The 19,485-nt window shown below is 39.7% G+C and overlaps 1 protein-coding gene across 12 annotated transcripts in view; it reads left to right on the top strand.

Annotated features, from left to right (window-relative positions):
- Positions 1-523: 523 nt before the first annotated feature.
- The window catches only part of vav2 (vav guanine nucleotide exchange factor 2), a 194,088-nt gene continuing 175,126 nt past the window's right edge, over positions 524-19,485 (top strand). For 6 of the 12 annotated variants that reach the window (XM_086300244.1, XM_086300250.1, XM_086300246.1 and 3 more), the window contains exon 1: positions 525-1,772. In XM_086300244.1, the coding sequence (XP_086156370.1) occupies positions 1,569-1,772 (204 nt within the window). In that variant the 5' untranslated portion in view covers positions 525-1,568. Of the gene's footprint in view, positions 1,773-19,485 lie in introns of all 12 variants that reach the window. The other 6 variants (XM_086300252.1, XM_086300248.1, XM_086300249.1 and 3 more) reach the window with 3 other exon arrangements.

The raw sequence follows: 19,485 nt of genomic DNA, 5'->3' as shown, positions 1-19,485 counted from the left end.
AAATGAAGGATGTCAACATCTGAACAGTAACTGAAAATTCAAACCTCTAGGTTACCAGTGATCTGCTCAAGACTCTCGACTTACAGTACAACTAGCAGGCATATTCAGAATAACACGGAAAGCTTCTGCAAACATAAGAATTGTCTATCTATCTATCTATCTATCATATATATATATATATCATATATATATATATATATATCATATATATATATATATATATCATATATATATATATATATATATATATATATATATATATATATATACATATATATATATATATATATATATATATATATATATATATATATATACATATATACATATATATATATATACATATATACATATATATATATATATATATATATATCCCCTTTATGCCAATGGCCCTTGCAGTGTGCGCTTCACCCATCAGAGGGCGCATCTTAACGCTTAGTTTAAAAATACTCCCTGAAACCCAAATTCTTTTAAGAGTGGAGCTGCTAAAGCAAACTACCCGACTTTTAACTTTACGTGTCTTAATCAGCACATAGGGGCAAGTTCAAACTCCTGGGCCAATACCGAGCCTGAAGCCTGGTCTCCTTTCAGATTTGAACAGCTACGATCGGTAGCTGGGATCTCTAAACATCTCTGTCCGAGAGGGAAACACGGAGAGGGAGACGTGAGAGCAAGGACGTGAGCGGAAGGGAGGCAAAAATCAGAGAAAACCTAAGCTGGACACACTGATAGCGCTGTTTTTGGGCGTGCGTAAAGGCGCGAGGCGAAGTTGCATTTACAGGATACATGTAAACACAGATGTCCCCCTTTTTTGTTTCCCAGACTGGACATGTTTCCGCTGCTGGAGAGCGACGTTTAGACAGTTGTGAAAAGAGATTGAACCAAGGGTTGTAGAGAGTCTGGTCTGTTATCCCTTTCTTTTTATCTTTCGCTTTTGGGACTGAGTGGAAGTCCTTGTTTTTACGCTTAGAGTACTAAGGAAACGATAAATGCAAATGCGAAGGGTGACTCCGTGCTTTTATTCATCGTCTACAGAGACTTGAAAAGCCGCTTTCCCCACATTGCACAGCAGCCCGTGGTGTTTGGTTCACTGAAATGTGAAACACTAGTGAAGTCGATACATGACAAACTGCTGTATCCAGCTGGTTTGTTTGTCTCTGTTGTAAACATTTTACGCTCTTTGGATTATATGTGTTGAGTAGGAAACTTTTTAAGAATGAAGAGGAGAAAATTCACGTAGCTCGTCTCCGTTTTCTGCTTACATCGTCGCTGTTTGCCGAAGTGGATCCCTGTTATTATTTTAGTCATTTCCGAGCCTTCACGTTGAGGAGAAAGGGGAGCTGACATGCGCCTGGACATGGGGATATAGTGAGCTGACCTACTGCGAATAATACAAAGTTGCGAAATTGCCTGATTTGCGTACATAGTGAATAATCAAGACACCCGGAGCCGGTGGGAAATCAACCATAGTGCCTGCTCGTGCGCCGTGAAACAACGCTTTTCTGCTCGCACTGAGCCAGTTCGAGAACCAGGTTATTTTGCGAGGAGAGACTTCGGAGAAAGATATGGAGGAGTGGAGACAATGCGGACGGTGGTTGATAGACTGCAAGGTCCTGCCCCCGAACCACCGGGTTGTGTGGCCCTCGTCGGCCGTCTTCGACTTGGCACAGGCCCTGCGTGATGGGGTGTTGTTGTGCCAGATGTTGCACAATCTCTCCCCAGGATCAGTGGACCTGAAGGAGATCAATTTCAGACCCCAGATGTCACAGGTGAGTCCGCCTCGGTATACATTTTAAACGACCAAGTGGTGGCTTTGATTTACACGCCCCCCGGGCAAACTTTTATATGCACTACGCTGCTACACATCCACACCCTGGGATTCCCTGGGTAGCCACTTCCCACTGAGATGTTCCACGATTTTCCTTGATTGTTTGGAAAGCTTTTTTTGTACATTTCTCTGCCTGTATTTCCCCAGCTGATCCAGAGATTCCTTCCTGTCACAACAAGCCCATTCCTTGGCGCAGTAAAAAAATTCTATCAGTGTATCTGTGATAATACAGCAGTTAAACACATACTGTGGTGGGCTCTGTGTGTTAAAACATGCAAGCTTCATTTAGTTTTTCCCAGGTGGAGAAAATAATGCAATTATGCCCACTAACACCTTATTCTGGAGGTGTCACACCTGGATCCATGTGGTGATATAGGCCTCAAGGTTGATGATGAGCTGTTCTGCTGGTGGCTCCAGGAGCACTTAAAAGCCAATTCCGTTCATTTCTTTTTTTCCCCCTAAAAAGGTTAAACATTTATCTACCCAGTATTTTATTTCTGCTCATGCAAGTATCAGCCCCCCCTCCCAATGAAATTGACATACAGTTGGCAGCTAGAGCATCTTCACATTCACTTCCAAGGGTGCTAATTGGGTGTTATCTAGACAGTCTAACTCTGTGCAGAAGTGAGCAAAGATAATAAGCTTCTTAGGGAAGAGAAAATCGAGGACACTAAATAAAGTAAAAGGAACGTTATGGAACGTTAGAGTGATGCTCTTCCATGGTTGATGATTTAGTATACACCATTTGTCTGGTGGTAGCAGTTTTAAAAGGATGCTGCACTATTTGCTTTTAAATTTTTACCTGTCTCAAGTTGAAGGGAAATGGCAAACTGGAAGAGACTCAAAGAGAAGTATCCCCGTGTGTATGTAATTAAACTCAAACGAAACCCAAGATTTCATGGCAATGAGATTAGAGGTTTGAACTGTAGCTATTGCACGCCTCTGCTTCTGTAAAGCTCCCTCTGCACTTCAGCTCATTCATGTTTCCAAAGCCAATAAGAGGAAGTGTCGGGTGCCACAGGAAGTTTACATGACCACGGTGGTGGAGTAGAAGTGCTCTGTGGCAAACATGTCTATTGACTTTTATTCACCCTGATGTCTGCACTGAAATACCACACAGCCTCCGCTGCACATGGTGAAGAAGTCTTGGCACTGGCACTGTGACATATTTAGATTATTCTTATTGTCATACCTGCGGGCTTTAATAGCTGTGTTAGGAAGCGATTCCTCACTGACAGCAAATTTGTCTGATATGCTTGGCACACCTTCTGTGACCTCTTTCTGTCATAATAATGTGTGAATGTGTGTGTGGGTCTACTGTCTGTCTGTCTGCTTTTTTTGCTCTGTCTGTGTTGGGTGCTGTTTTCTAGTAAACACTCCTTTCTTTGTCCTTGATTAATCAGGAAAAGATAATTTGGTTAGCCAGATCAACAAGGAATTCATTTGCAAGTGTGTATGTGTATGTGTGTATTTTTCAAACGGAGCAAAAATGCCACTTTTGTCTCTGTTTCACGCTTATCAAATGGGATCATTTGCAACTGTTGAACAAAACAAGAATGTCATGTAAGATTCTGCGCGTTGTGGTGGACATTTTAAGCTATTTGTCTTCCATTTAAGACAATAAACACTTAACAGAAGAAAGAATTACATATTAATCAATGAAAGTAAATGCTAGTGGCATCGCTATCCATCCCCCTCTCTTTGCCTGGTAACCAACAGCGGCCTTAACTTATCACCTCCAGAAGCTACTGGGTTCAATGATTACAAGGGCGAGAGAGAGAGAGACTTGGATGGCATGCTTTGATCCGCCCACTAATCCCGAGCTCCCAGTACCACTGAGTGAATCTGCAGCGAGGGTGAAAGTGGTGTCCTCGGTGACAAATTGGGTTAAACAAAATCCTGGCAGCAGAACAGTAGTATGTGATTTATGATAAGGAAAAGGTCAAAGCTCACGTGCTTTAAAACCGAGAACACACAGTTAGTGGCTTAACCAAATGAAGAGGAGCTGAAGCAGAGCAATTATATTGTTTGCTCAGTACAAAATTTCTCTTGTATCCAGTGGATAAACTTTAGCGGTGATTGATAGGTTTGAAATTGAGTTTTGTCTGTGAATATAACTAGTTTCTAACATTTAGTTAAGACGCCCTCAACACATGGTAGTAGGTGTAGAGCCGATGCATCGTAAAGGTGGTTTATGGCGAAAGAAGAACATAAAGACACAAAGTATGTGTTTCTCCTTTTTCTATTGATCCATTACTTCTACTGCTAACAGAGCCTAATCACAATAATGCTTTTCAAGTTTGGCATTGATCCCGGTTTGTGGTCTTGGTGCTTTTGTGCATTCTGCAGACATCAAAGAGAATTCCTGGTAGAAACACGATGGTCATAATTTTTTCACAAAACACGGCATGTCGACAGTTAATGAATTTGCAATTGAAATTCCACTCAGTGTGCTTTTCTACCTTGTATGTTATGACTTGATGATGCTTTCATGGTCTTAAGATGAAAATTTTGAAGTTTCCTGAACGTGTGTTTCATTTGACCCACTTGTACAGTGCTCTGCAAAAGTCTTGAGCCACCCCTCATTTCTTACATATTTTGCTAGTAAAATGGGAAACAGGTGCAGTGATGTGTTGAAACATGTGAAGTATATAAGGCAAAAACAGAGACCTGTTGCCACTGATTTTCTTTATTATTATTCCAGTAAAGAAATTGGCTTACTTCAGCCTTTTTTTTCCTGCTTCCCTTTTTAAAGATTAGTTTCTTGACACCCGTCCTTCCATTGAAAACGTTTCTGATGATGAACACTGGATCAATCGAAGGGGCAGATATATTTCTCAGGTCCTGTGTCTTTGATGGATTTTGTTTTCTTAAGGCGGTAACTTTCAGACTTTACTGCAGCAGATACTTGATCTTTTATCCTCTTCATCTTTTGCCTACGTTCCTCAATTTTTTTAAGGCCACATTGCGCGCTAAGATGTGCCAGGTTTTCAGTGAATAGCTCTGGGGGAGTCACCTTATTGGTGCAAAAATGACATCAAACCTATTATCTTTGGTATTTTTCAGAAATTCAACTAAAGAAGTGGGAACAAATGATGTGTTTTTGCAACATGTTGCTAATAGCAAAGACCAAAGACAAAATTTGAAATTGGTTTTTTTTTGCTAGCTTGTAGGCGCAACACTGTTTCACCCCTTGTGTTAGGTACCTCTTTATGTTTATTTTATTCATTCATTATTCAGTGACTGAGTGGCTTAACAAACAAAAACACATTCCTATGAAAATGGTTAGGTACAAGGGCTGGACTGAAAATGAATGAAAAAGCAGCCAATGTTCAAAGATAAACTTTAAAAGACCTTCAGAAATCCTGGAGCGCTTTTGCTCACGACAACTACAAAGTTAGAAGAAAGTCTGAGTCCTTGGAAGCAAAATATAAAGAAAGACGGGATGGCTCAAGAGTTTTTCACAGTAAGGCACATGGGATGCCAGCTCATGGCTGTGTGTCAGACAGTAGTCACTGGTTTCTAGATTACGCTTCTGCAAATTCCATCTTTTGCTCTTGACAGAGCGGTGTATGTAAGCCTGGACCCTTTGAGCATGCTGAAATGGCAGCTTTCATCTTCAACTCACAGATCTACAAATTTTGTATAGTTCTTAATTATATATTCTGGTAATAGGCAACAGGATGAGCTTTACAACGTAAACATTATAAATAAATAAATAAAAAACTCTCAGTAATAAAATCACTTGCTATATTATTGTATATTTTTGTGCTCACAATAAGCTGCCAAAAACTGGACAAGCCCTCTTTTCTCCCAGCTGAAAGCTAGCTGTTTTCTTAAAACAAAAATGGTGCACTTGTGCTAACTTAATCGATAACATACAGGACCAAATACACACTCGGAAACTAATTTGTCACTGTCCATTTTGATTCCTAGTGTATGTGGTTAAACATCATGGCACTAACCTCATTAATATTTCTGTTATCAGATTTGCAATTATAGAGTTACATACCAAAAGAGAGCATGACCAAGGGGGATTAAATATTGTTTGATTTTGTCTTTCTTCCCCTTTGTGGACAGGAGAGGAGGTGGAGTAGTTCTTAAAAGGAAACTGTGAAACTGACCTTCATTTATGTGGTCAAATGAATTCCTAATTGTGTTTTTCAGCATTTGTTTGCCTTTACCTCAAGGTTGTAAACGGGTGGCTAATGAGCGCTGGTGTCTGTAGATGCTTCAGAGCTCAAAGTGTACTTATTCAGAATCCAATGCCTCAGGCGGTGTCTGAAAGACGAGACTGAGCCTTTTGAGTGTTCTGCAGTTCTCTCTTCACTTCTTATTTTCTTTTGTTTTTTGTTAGTTGTGAATGCCTATGGGATGAGCAGGTGGATATATATGTGTGTGTGTGTGTGTGTGTATGTGTGTGTTTGCTGTGCTTTTGTTTCCTTGTGTGACCGTGCACTTGTTTATTATGTTTGTAAGTATGTTACAGTACCTGTGTTCAGACTCAATCAGTATTGAAGCTGGGGAGCCTGCAGAGCTGCACTGAAGTTTCTCAGTACTCTGCAGGGCTCCAGATCCCACACAGAGCCTGCTGCTTCCACTCAACATAATTGAGGTTCTTCCTCTTTGTCCAGCTCCCACCAGAAATATTGGCTGCTGATGGAAAGTAACCGGATCAGATCTGAATTCTTTTTTTTTTTTTTTTTTTTTTTTAATTCTGCCATTCCTGCAAACTTGGATTACCATGATATTGGTGTTATGCATCATTCATCCGGTTCTAAAAATCACACTATAGAAAACTGACTGAAATGTTTTTGCTGCTAGGATTAGAAATAACTATAAATAACAGACACAGGGATAACAGCTGATGTGGAAAACGTGTTAGTTGCCTAGCATTTATTTGTTTTTCTCGCCACTTGACAAATTGTATTTTCATTCACCTTGTAGGTCCTGTTTTGTCTCTATCAGCTCTTTGGAAAGTATGTGGCTAGCTTTGTGAACTTTCTTTTTCTAGATGCTGTTTGATGCTAACTAGGTAGACTCGGGGTAAACAACAAGAGGTTTGTGGTATAAAGACATCCTTTTGTTTTTTTTTAAGGGGCTCACAGACTGATGCCGGCCAATGAAATTTCATACAAATAAGAGGATTCAAAGCCACTTTTCATTGAGAAAAAACAGCTTCTATGCTGTGTTAAACAGTTGCACGCAGGACTTTACAGTTGGATCTTCAGCTTCAGACTAGGGCTGCCACGATTAGTCGACTAGTCACGATTACGTCGACTATCAAAATCGTCGACGACTGATTTAATAGTCGACGCGTCGTTTGAAGCTTTGTAAGATCACAAAAGACGCAGGAATGAGTAGTAGGATTTAAGAGTGTAATAACGGACTGAAACAGAAGATGGCAGCACTGCATGTACAAGGACGCCAGCTGCCGTTAAACCCCGAAGAAGAAGAAGCTGTGTCCCAGAATTCATAGCGCGGCCCAGCGCAGTTTCCAACAATGGCGGCAGCTAGTTAGTTTTAATGTTACTCTTATTATTCTTTCTGGGTCACAAAATAAACGTTTAACATATTTTCAGGCGAGAATGTAGCTGTGTAAACCTCAAATATCTGCTCAGTTTATCAAGACACCACATATTTTCAAAAGCACTCCGACGTTTTCAGAGACGTCTGTTACCCACCAGCTCGATAGCTAGCCGGGGGCAAGGCTCACTAGCGCCGTGAGAGCACCGGACTCCTGGCAAATCATTTTCAAACCCACCGCCGTCTTTCGCTACTCAGGTTAAACATGATATATAAGTCACTTAGATAACTTAAAAATGTTATTGTTTGGCTTTTTTCAGTATTTTATTTGTTCCTGAGTAAATCGGTTTGGCTGAGATTAAAGTTATAGTTTCTACACAACTGAATAAACATCAAGCAGACAGCTGATTATCAGAAGTGTGAGATGCTCGAGAATTTACTCCGGTGTCCTGTTATATTTTAGATAGCAAGGAGTTTATTAAATTTTAATGAAATTTGCAGATTGTTTCGGTGAAGTTTAATAAACTATCATCTTGTCTTTATTTTTAGTTAGCACAGATCTTAAACACTTAAAGCTGTAAGCTAATGATAGTTATATAAGAGCAGATGCTGCTGGTGCAATAAGCTGTACGCTGTACGTCCAATGGATGATGATCTGATTAGTCGACTAATCGCAAAAATAATCGGTGACTAGTCGACTATCAAAATAATCGTTTGTGGCAGCCCTACTTCAGACAAGATTTTTTTTTCTTTTTTTCTTTCTTGTAACCAGGAAGTGGTGCACTTTAGATTAAGTATCTCTTTTTTAAGTGCTCTGGGGCAAAATAGGGGAAACCATGCGAAATTCACATAAAGCTATCTGTAATGAGATCCAAAATATGTAAGCTAATTTGTTGCTTATGTCTATTTTTAAGAGCCTTTCCTTAGTGCTGAGATTTGCACATGTAGCTTAATCTGTAAGACTACAATGGGTTTACCAAAAAAATGTTTGCTAAAAATATCTGCATTCTTCTACTTTATACCTGTTTAATGAGGCAGGAAAAGTGGTAAAAGGCTATAAAAGAGGTTGTAGTACATCAGACTAGGGTGTTGTTATTTTGGTACTTCCTGTGCAATCTGTTTGTTGCTTATCTTTTTCTTCATTCATTTTTGCATCTGTCATTCTTTTTCTGTGCTCCTTCTCTGTGACATGGCAAAACCTGGACAGCTGCATTGAAATCCCTAATCAAACCCTGCTTCATTTTGTCTTCATCAGTCATGTGATTACAGTATACATTCATTGTTCACTGTAGGTCAAACTTACAACACTTATTGCCCTGTCTCAGATCTGCGTGGTTAAAAATGAGATCAACGGGAGTGTATGAACCAAACAGCATGTTAAATGTCAGTGCACTTTCTACTCTGAAATCTCTGTTTATGGCCAGAGTGGGTAGGGGGGTAGTAACCACTGTAGACACCTATCCACCCACCCTTTTCTCCCTCTGGAGTAATTTAATCTCAGTGTTAGGTCTACTGTTGACCCCATGACCTCAGCGCTCGCCGGATGCAGGTAATACTGCTAATGGAACTCATTAGGGATATGTCTTGGGTTGAACAGCTGAGACTGTGCCCCTGGAAGCTAATGGGATTGACAAGGAGAGAATGGGTCTGGGCCGGTGTATTCTAACCTTTGTGTAAGGTGATCCGACTCCTGAGGTCACAAAATTCCCCTCAAAATTTTAACGTCTGTGTGGGTTGAGCGCTGACATTTGCAGGACTGACCTATAAACAGTATTTTGTTTTTTTTATGTATTTCCTGGAGGGACTGGACGTGCCTTAGTCTCGACCTGTCACAAAACTGGATACAGATTCCAGTGTACTTGTTGTTTTTGTGGAACCTAAATCTTGTTCTTGTTAGTTAAAAATAAAAAAAGTTACAATATCTAGTTCTGATAGGAATGACACAGACACAGTGGTAGCTAACGTCCCAACTTAAACCAGCCCAAACTGGTGCGGCACTAACAAGCTGTAAAGCATTTTACTAACAATTGTTGCTTCTCTTTGATGTACATTAACCTGGCTTTTTTTTTTCTTTGACTGTCAGGTAATCTTGTGCTGCAGCTGCAGGATATAAAAACAAAACAAAGAAAATAATTACAGTCATTCTTGTTTTTAATTATGTGAACAGATTACCTAAGGGTCACAGAACAGTATTGCTGGCTGAGTAATCATCCTTCGAGTTATCAAGAGTATCACTCCCACAAATATGTCATTAACACTGAAACATTTAAGCCAGTCGTCTACATTTGTTCAGAACAGCGTTGTCTATGGGTCATTTTTCCTCCTTGCCAGTGCCTGTAGTGTCAGAGATAATGTGAATGAAAGATTTGATAAAGGAGTCATTGTGTGAGGAGCTTAACAAATGTGGGCATTTTATCAACCTGAAGTCAGATTAAGAATGGAATCAGTTCCAGGACGTTTTTCTTCGTTTGCAAGTGTAATTCTTCTTCATATATGTGGCGGTTGAACTCTTGTGGTCACGACCATGTTGTTTTAGTAATATTGCACCACCTGTGGTTTAACAACGGTGATATTAGAACTATAGAAATGTTGTTTAAAACTATGACAATACTTCTGAAAGTATTATATATTTCAGACAATATAGCAGAGTGGACAGCAATAGAGCAATACATTTGTGCATGCTAGGATTATCCCTCATTCTCAGCAAAATAAGTTTTTATTGTTGAGTATTTCCCTGGGCTGCTGTTCTGTAAAGCAGGCATTCACTTGGAAACAGAAGCAACAAATTTAAAAACAAATGGAGACCATTTAAAATTTTGCTGCAGCCCAGCTGTTCCTTTTCAAGTTGGGACAATTTTTTTCTGAGCTAGCAAAGATGTATTGCCTTAAAGTTAATCCATGCGTCAGCTGTACAAACAAAAGCAACTGAATATTGCTAATGGCCCAAAAGGGATTCTTACAGGGCTGACTTAAACAATGCATGACATTTAGCAAATGAAGGGAGCAACTGAGGTACACGAAAATAGTTTACTTTGAAACTACAACCCTTGTTGCTTGTTTTAGGTGCCGTTTTTATGATTGAGTGAATAGAAAGGTCAGTGTTTATGGATTTACAAATAATGAAAGTATCTGACAATGGTCAGGTACAAAGATTGGATTGATATAAGTGAAAAAGCAGCCAGTGTGCAGAGACAAACTTTGAAAAACCTCCAGAAAGCCTGGAGAACTATTGATCAAGACCACTTAAAAAATGCAAGAAAGTCTGGCTTCTTGGAGGCAGAATATGAAGAAATGAGAGGTGACCCAAGACATTTGCACAGTACTGGACACAGATGGAAAAAAAACCCCTCAATTAGTTTTTTTTTTCTTTGTGAGATAGATTTTTTATTATTTTTCTGAAACATAGCTTAAAGCTAAAAGAACAGTCATACAAAAGGAACACATAAGGTGAGCTTTTCTTCACAGTCATTAATTGGATAACAACTCACTGTATGCTATAGACTCTCATAAATAAATTAATATGAGGCAGTAAAAGCATACAACTTGCAGTGCTGCATGAGAAATAATGCATAGCAGCATAGGAGAGTCATAAATAGGAAAACGGTTAAGTACTTGCATTATTCAGCAGATGAATAAATGCCATAGTAGTTGAGGTCAATATTCATTAGGTGCAAATGAATGGTCATATGTATACACATTGTAAGTGTGTGGGCCTGCTGCTTATGCGGTTGCTGCTTGGCACATCTGCAAGTACTGTGTATAACTGAAGTCACAGCTGTAATAGAATGTGGTAATGAAGCCACTTACAGAACAACGCAAACATTTAAAAGTCACTCCAGGGAATAAACTGACATTAAAATATTTAAATCTAGAGTTAAATATGACTTAACAATAAATAAATATTATCCATCCATCTATCCATCTTTTTCTGTCACTTATCTGTGTTTGGGTCTACCTATTCCAGCTCATCTAGGGCTGGCTTTCCAAGCCATCGAAGAGGTAATCTTTCCAGCATGTCCTAGGTTTGCCTCACTGCCTCCTCCCAGCAGGACATGCCCAAAATACCTCACCCAGGAGGCGTCTAAGAGGCACCCTAGTCATGTCTTCATACCACCTGTCTCCTTTTGATGTGGAGGAGTAGCGGTTTTACTCTGAGTTCCTTCTGAATGTCCAAGCTACTCACCCTATCGCTAAGGGAGAGCCTAGCCATCGTAGCCATCATTGTATATGTGATCTCTTTCTTCCAGTAACTACCTAGAGGTTGTGCCCTAGGTTGAAAGGGTAGGAACATAGGTTCACAGGTAAATTGACAGCTTGGGTTTTATGCTGAGCTCCCTCTTCACAACAACAGATTACACAAATTTGTTTGTTAGTCTTGCAATCCACTCTCCCCTCACTCTCTCACTTTTGAATAACGCCACCAAACTCTTAAATTCCACTGCTTGGGGCAGCACTCAGGCAGGCTGTTCCTCTCAATCACACCCTTCCAGGTCAGTCAGTCATTGCCTATGTGAATGTTAAAGATCCCCAGTAGGGCAACAGAGTCCCCATGTAGAACCTCAACACCTCATTCCAGTGACTCCAAGAAGGCTGTGCACTCTGAACTGTCATTGGGTGTAAATGCGCTCTGAAGTTGTTGGGAGGGGTCCTCTCATTTATTGGGAAAAACCCCAAAATACAGGCACCAAACTGAGGGGAGATTACAAATATATCCAATTCAGTTTTCACCTGGGGAACTCCAAAGTGGAACACAGGCCAGTCTTTGTATAGCAAACTGGTACCAGAACTCCCAAGACACCAAACCCCTAAAGCTCATCCTGTGGTTGGTGGGGACACAGAAGAGCAGACCCTGTGACTAGTAACCTAGGACGGGACCTGGTATACCTGATCTGGCAGGGTAAATTGGTCACTTGATCTTTAGGTTATCATAGGGATCACTCTCCATCTAGCTCTTCACCAGTGGTCCAATTACCCTAGGAAGACCCTACCAGAGGCAAATTATCCTCCATAACAAACCTCCTGGAATAACTGCAACACTTAAACCACTGCACTACAATACGGTGGGACTTTACAAAGATGAAATGCTGCACATGATCCTGTATTATTCGGTATTATGTAATCATAGTTATAAATTCAATTAAGAATTTTGTTCTATAGAGTCCAGTTTTATTCCTTCACTGATACACAGCATTACCCCTTCCCCTGAACTATAAGGGCTGAAATGGTATGCATCCAAATGCAAACTGTGAGCACTCAGCTTTTTTGAATGCGGGCAATGTGTGTGTGACAATTCAAGTGGAAAGGCTGCTGCAGAAATATCAGGGGCTGCGTATTCAATTTCAAAGTCCTAAAATCACCAGAATAGGTGTGTTATAGGGATGTGACCATGTGTTAATCTCGCCGCTCAGTTTGATTGATCACACGACTAACAAACAGGCAAATGAAGTGTTGTGGGTGGATAAGAAATGGGAGGATTTTTATATCAGTTCTAGATTAGCATCTCATGGTTGTTTAATATGCTTCACCATAGGGCTATAAAAGGGCTATCTTTTTACATAGCCAGAGAAAATCGGTAATGCAGAGGCCTGCTTTTTACAAGTTAGAATTCAGTGCTTTATCGTATTGTGTGATATGGATTGTAATAAATCTTTTTCTTGACTGTTTGAATGTAGTTTCTTTGCCTTTTGATTAGCTCATTTGGGGTCCGCATGGAATGTATGGTAAGAATGGTTTAAACCCACCTTGTTAGCTTGCTGTAGTAGTTGAAACTATACCAAATGCTTCATGATGCAAAGTAATAAACTTTCATAGCACTGCACTGCAATGCTATGCTTCACCTCCGACATTTGGTATTCTGTAGTTGCTTGAGCATGAGTCAGCCAGTCTTCTAAGTTTTTTATCATGCACAGTCAAAAACTGCTCCACCTAAACAATGTGGAACAATGATATGCCTCTTTTCCCTTTCTTTTGGGTTCCTCGGGGAATGCTTTTAGTCTGAATTGTGAGTGCAACGTTTATGTGGGGAACTCCAAGTTGACCTAATCTTTGACTGAGTGGGAGAACTCAAGTGATGTCATGTAGAGGCAGATTACCGCAATTGTTGTCAAGAGTATTTTAGTCCCAAGAGTTGAGAGCATTTTTATAACTGACAGTAAAATTACCTTAAATCCTTCTGTCTGAAAATGAATCCTATGGTGACAGGAATTATTCTGTTGGCATCCTCTCTAATTATCTTACCTAACTAACCTTTAGGGATGCATTTCACTTTGAGAAGCCAGATCCTCCCAGACAACACATTGCCAGTTTTGCCATTCCACTAGAGATGGACAAAGAGATCATGCAGCCTTATGGTCACCGTCTGATTTCCAAAGAGGCTCCATCTTCATGGTGGTTGTTGGGGGTGATTAACACGGGCATGCAGTGGAATGGCGCCTGGATCTTTTCTGAGCCAGCCATGCTCTGCTGGGCGCCATCACTCCACAGAGAAATGAGAAAGAGGAGGCCATAGTTCTGCCTCTGTAGTGGTTAGCCAGATGGCTGAATATCTGAATTTCTCCCCTGGAGTTCTTCTGATGAAACCCGGACACTGAAGATCTTTCTTTTTAATCAAGTCTTTAGTTGTTAATCTGATGGCGTCTGTCTTACCATATGGAAAAGAATGGGAATAAAAACTTATAATATATGATATTTTACATGTCTCATTATGCTGTATGAGTTGATCACACTGCATACTGAAATATAAGATGCAACATCTCTTTCGTATTGCTTTGTCAGCTGGTGTCATTAGCCTGCTGCATGTTGAGCTGCTGTCAGAACAGAATCATTGCCAGAAATCTTATCTGAGTTACTGTGAGGTAGAACTGCTCTGTTTCATGCTGGGTTGCAGGACATGCACTGCTTTCCACTTCCTGCTTTGGGCACACATCTCATTACCACCTCACACCATCACTGGGTGGCAGCTAAACAGAGGCGAGGTGTTTAAAGTTTCACTGTCTATAGACTTTTTTTCAGGCCTTTGCCACAGAAATCGCCACAAGAAGCGCCAATATCCCATTAGTGATGCGTATTGATCATATCACATAATTAGCTCTGGAACAGGAAGGGCACAAAGGTAGGGTTACAATGTTAGACTCTGTCCCATAAAACTTATTGATCTTCTCCACGGCTGAGTCTCTTGTTAATCATGCAAACAAAGTGGAACAGTGTGTTGTGGGCTGTAGAGCATGGAAGTGATCATTTCCTGTTGCATGGCTTCGTGACTCATAATTTCAGCTTTGCAATTATAATCTCTCAAAAACGTGGTTTTATTTTTATCTATCAGGATCAGCTGAACATACAGTATTTCTGTTAGGGCTGCGCTTGATTGGTTAGTGAATTGATTTGCTTTTTAATTAAGTGCTTAGTCCCTTATGTATCACTCTTATGTTAGTACTCATAAGCCTGAAGTATAAAATGCCCCTCCCATTTTCCTTATATAAAAATGAAAATGTATTTTTTGTATATATGTATATAAGTCGTACTCACAAAGTATTTGCAGTTTTCTTGATTAAATTAAGGAATAATCATGATATTACATATTATCTTTTTGTCCTACTAATCAACTGGTCTTTTTAGCACTAATGAACACATCGCCAATTAACTGCACTGTGTGAGCCTGGGCCTGCGGATTAAAATTTGTTATTGGATTTGGTCCAGTTTCCCACACATGAAATTAGTCAGATAGGTGATTACAAGCTTAAAGAGACAAATCTAATAATATCACGCAGGAAGAGAACGCCTCCAGTGTTATGCTCAAGGACAGGCAGTCTTGTCAGAAGGGACTAAAACAGGTTGTGCAGTTGGAGGTTGTACTGTTCAACCACTGGTCAGTGGAAAAGAGAGAGCAAAAGTAGAACATGTCTGTCTTTAGCAGACATTCATTTGTATTCTGAACATTTTAAACCAGCGTTTGGAGACGCTAAAATTCTTTAGTCTTTTTCTTTTTTTCATATTAATGTATCACAACTGGGCTGCTGCCTTGCATACAAATGAAACTGTAATTGTCACATTTAACAAAGACCAGGAAAACCTGATCCATAGTTTTTGATTAGCCTTGGAAGTTATCTTGCGGGATTTATAACATTTTCGGAAATGCAGGAAATATGAGAGAGGCTTTAGGGACAGGAACTAACACACGAGGCCCAAAGGAGACAGAATACAGAGCTGTTTGTTATTACTTGTATTTATATTTAGTCCGCAGTCGCATGTTGTTTTCTTTAATGCAGATAATGCATTTTGTGTCAGACTGACATTTGTGGTGCATTTGTGCAATTCAAACTTCTGCAAAATAAGACTTCTGGGGCTGTGCTTTGGTTATGGTTAGTCATTGCATAACATGATGAAATAATGTTTTATAGTTTCCAGCCTTTTTATTTAATGTCTGCTTTTTTGCTTTCTGAAAGTCGCACTTCTTTTTGCATTTATCATCACTCTCGCAAGTATAGTCATACTGTATGGTTTAGCTGGTGAAAAAAGAGACTGGTTCTCCTTCTGTCTTTCAAACAAAATTGACTATATCTGTGGCTTTTGCAACACAGACATGTCATCCTATCGTCCTTTGATTGATGATATTTCTAAAAAACAATTTCTCATAAGTGCCAGTTGCAAGAAAGGCAGGTGAGCGTCCTCAATCCCATCTAAAGAGGTGAAAGAAAACATTAAAGCTGCCACCAGTTTGGTGTTAGCATAATGAAAGCAGCAGAGTGTGAAGATGGAAGGCTAAACAATTTGGAATTAATGGCGGAAGCTGCTGGGGAAAACAAAGGGACAAAAAATGCAGAGCTAGAGAGAATCAGATTGAGAGGAACCTTTTTAGTGGCTTTCTCTTGTCAAATTGAGCATATCCATCGCACTGATGTGCATCGCTCATCTGGTCAACTTACCCTCCATTAGCAGACAAAGACTTGTCTTAACTGCACTGTGGTGGTCCCTTAGTTGTCAATAGCTTTTCTTAAAAATGTCTTTGTACTAATTTGGTTTTGTACTAAGCAAAACCAAATTCTCAATGTTTGTTTGTGAAATTATCTTTCACTGTAACTTTACCTGTAGTTAGCAAGACACTGATTAGTACTGATTCCTTTCTTTCCTTTGTTAACATCTATAAATCAGAAGCCAATGAACTTAACCAGGTCGTTAGCTGAAGTCAGTTATTGTTCTGAACTTAAACTTATGTTGTTGTTTATCAGAGTCAATCGTTTGAGGCAATGAGCTTATTTGCACTTGATTATTATGGGTGCCTCCTATATGTTGTATGTTATTATGGGCTTGTCCCCCCCCCCCCACACACACACACACACACACACACACACACACACACATGGCTGTGAAATTCTGTTGGCAGTGACATGGTTGATTTATCTGTCTTTATCTGTTTCCCCATTTTTCATTTTCTTTTTTTTTTTGTCTTTCCTTTTCATAGGACATGCACCACTTCCCACTTTCTACTTAGCATAAGCACTTGGTGGCTTAGAAAGTGAGTGAGAGAAAGAGCTGAATAATTCCCTCCCTTTTCCCCCCAAGTTAGCCAGACAACAAGAAACATCTGGACAGAGAACAGAGAGTTCAGAACGCACCCATTCCCACCTTGGCTGAGTCCAACAATGCTTGGCTCAGATTGCGCACTTGGAGTCTGGACACTGTGCTGTTATCCTACCAAACCCTGTGCAAGTGTTGCATTCTTATCATAACTTCGCTGATTTCTGAGAAGAATATGTGGGTGTTTTCAGCTGTTCAGTGTTGTGCAAAATGTATAATTTTCTTTCTCTGACTGGGGCAAAAGGTGTTACTTTTCCTCTTTAAATTTCCATCATGGTTCCTCCAAATCTATTTCCAGAGGAGTCACCAGCCTTTAAGGTGTTTTCCCACTCATTTTTAAATCTCAAGCTTTTATTTTGTAAGCTTCCAGTTATCTTAAAAGAAAAATCCCCAATTTTTCTGTCCTGTAGTTCTATCATTAAAAGACCTGCACTCATGCCACAAAGAGGTTTTCTACATCACCGGTCTTATGTGAGTGTGCAGTGCAGGTGCTATAGCCAGAATTAGAGCTGTGGAGTAAGGTGGACAAACTTCTGCTTTTGTAAGACTTTAATATTTGCCTGTTCATTCAGCTGTGTCTGTTTCTGTTTCTGCTCTTTCCTGCCATGTCAAGACAGTGGTTGGATGCTGGGGATACAGTTCCCCAATCTCATGTAAATTATTTACCATGTCTGCTTTATTGAGAGATGTGGGCTGTATAGCGGTAAAGAGTAGCTGTTATGGTAATTGTGGCAAAGGCCAAGTTTTAAAAATACATACATAAAAAATAGTATATTCTGATACTGGGTAGAATAATTGTTGTACCAGAAATCTGTTTATCGGGACGTGGCATTTTCCAGTAAGAGAAACGCTATGAGATTTCCTTACCTGCGTTATTGAGCATACATCATGCCAATAATTATTGTAGTTCATATGGTGTCAGCTAGCGCAATAATTTTTTTTGCATTTGAAACCGGAGGAGTTGTACTTACATCTTATGCCATTAGCTTGTCCTAGGTCACGGTTTCCGTCCACACATAGCTTTGCAAAAATTGCATATTCCAGAAACATGCTTTGTCGATCCGATCAGCTGTTTGTAACACTTCCTACGTTGGAATAGACATCAGTGCGAACTATCGCGTGTCCGCCATTACCTGCCCGGAACCGGAAGTGACGTCATTTTTGCGGAAAATGTAGTTTTTTTTCCTTCAGGGCCTCATAAGCCTATACTGCTGTTTTTAAAAGTTATGTTTGACTTTATGCTTTTCTGTATTGTTTCTGGAACCTAAATTGCACTGCTGGACATAGTTTATTTTGATGCACATGCTGGTTTTTTTTGCAAAAAACTATGAAGACACTCAAAATAAATTTCCTGTGGTTGGAAACTATTTTGTGCAGCTTTTTTGTATTTACAGTTTTGAGGGATAAGCCTCTTAAATTTCTCTAACTAGAAATATATGTTAAAAAAAAATTTAATGCATACATATTATTAAAATGTGGGCTGTAACGGTTGTATTGATGTCTAGCAACTTGAAATGCTCCCAAAAATGACACTACAGCATGTAAAAATATAAAGATAAGCTCTGGTGGACTTGGTTCTATGGTAGGTCGTAAAGGGTTAAGCTACTGGAAATGCTAATTCTTATTAATTTGTTGGGAACCTGTTGGGGTATTAAAGCTGGGTTTTAGAGAATAGTTTCCCCTTTGGCAGTTTTTTTCAAAGAAGGTATTTGATAACTTGGTCTTAACTGATACCAAAAAGTCTACTGGAGCAGACATTTTGCATTCCTGACTTTATTATAGCCTATCCTTTAACAAATATTGTCAGTATACTGTTCACTTTGTACATAATCCATCTGGGATGAACTTGACACTGTTTAATTGCACTGATTACACAGTTATAGGCAAAGCTGTATCTAACTTAAATTCTAACTCTTGGTTATTCAAAAGGTCGTAATTCTGTTTATAAGATCCAGATAACTACAACGTAACTAAACATCTACATGTTCTTCACCCAATCCCAAATCTAAATGTTGCTCAGTTTTACTGTTACGAAAGAATAATGAGCAACAAAAAGTTAGTGAGTATCGTCCTGTGGGATTTTTAACGTTAAAAATGTATTTATTTTTAACCAGGGTTAAACTTTAACCACCATGTTTTAGACATCCTAGCTCATTGCATTCACATTGGTCTGGGTCGTTGCCTCCCTTGTGTGCTCCATCATGTATTCATTAACTGGATGAAAAGGCTTGTGCAACAAGATAAATTTCCTGAAACCTTCTATTGTCCTTACCTTGGAACACCTTCCTTGCCAAGGCTGTAGGCTTTATTATAAAATGTGTTTCAGGATTGCACTTGGCTTAGCTAAGACTAAATGTATGTGGAGTTTGACCTGTTCCTCTTTGCCTCTGGAATTGCTCCTTCCTCTTTCTCATTCTTCAGTTGTTTTTCCAAAATGACTTGCCCTTGACAGTGGAATATGGGGGTGGTAGCAGATAGCATTTTCCCTGACCACAACCTTCAGACAGGCTTCTGAGATAATAAACGACACTGCGTGATGGCATTCATCTTTCCCA

The sequence above is a fragment of the Aulonocara sp. 'chitande type north' Nkhata Bay genome, linkage group LG7 (assembly GCF_057382095.1).
Source record: "Aulonocara sp. 'chitande type north' Nkhata Bay isolate Kocher_YH1m ecotype deep benthic linkage group LG7, A_spYH_male_GT1.1, whole genome shotgun sequence".
NCBI classification, from domain to species: domain Eukaryota; kingdom Metazoa; phylum Chordata; class Actinopteri; order Cichliformes; family Cichlidae; genus Aulonocara; species Aulonocara sp. 'chitande type north' Nkhata Bay.
Note: the sequence above shows the minus strand (reverse complement) of the source record. Positions and strands in the feature narration are given on the sequence as shown.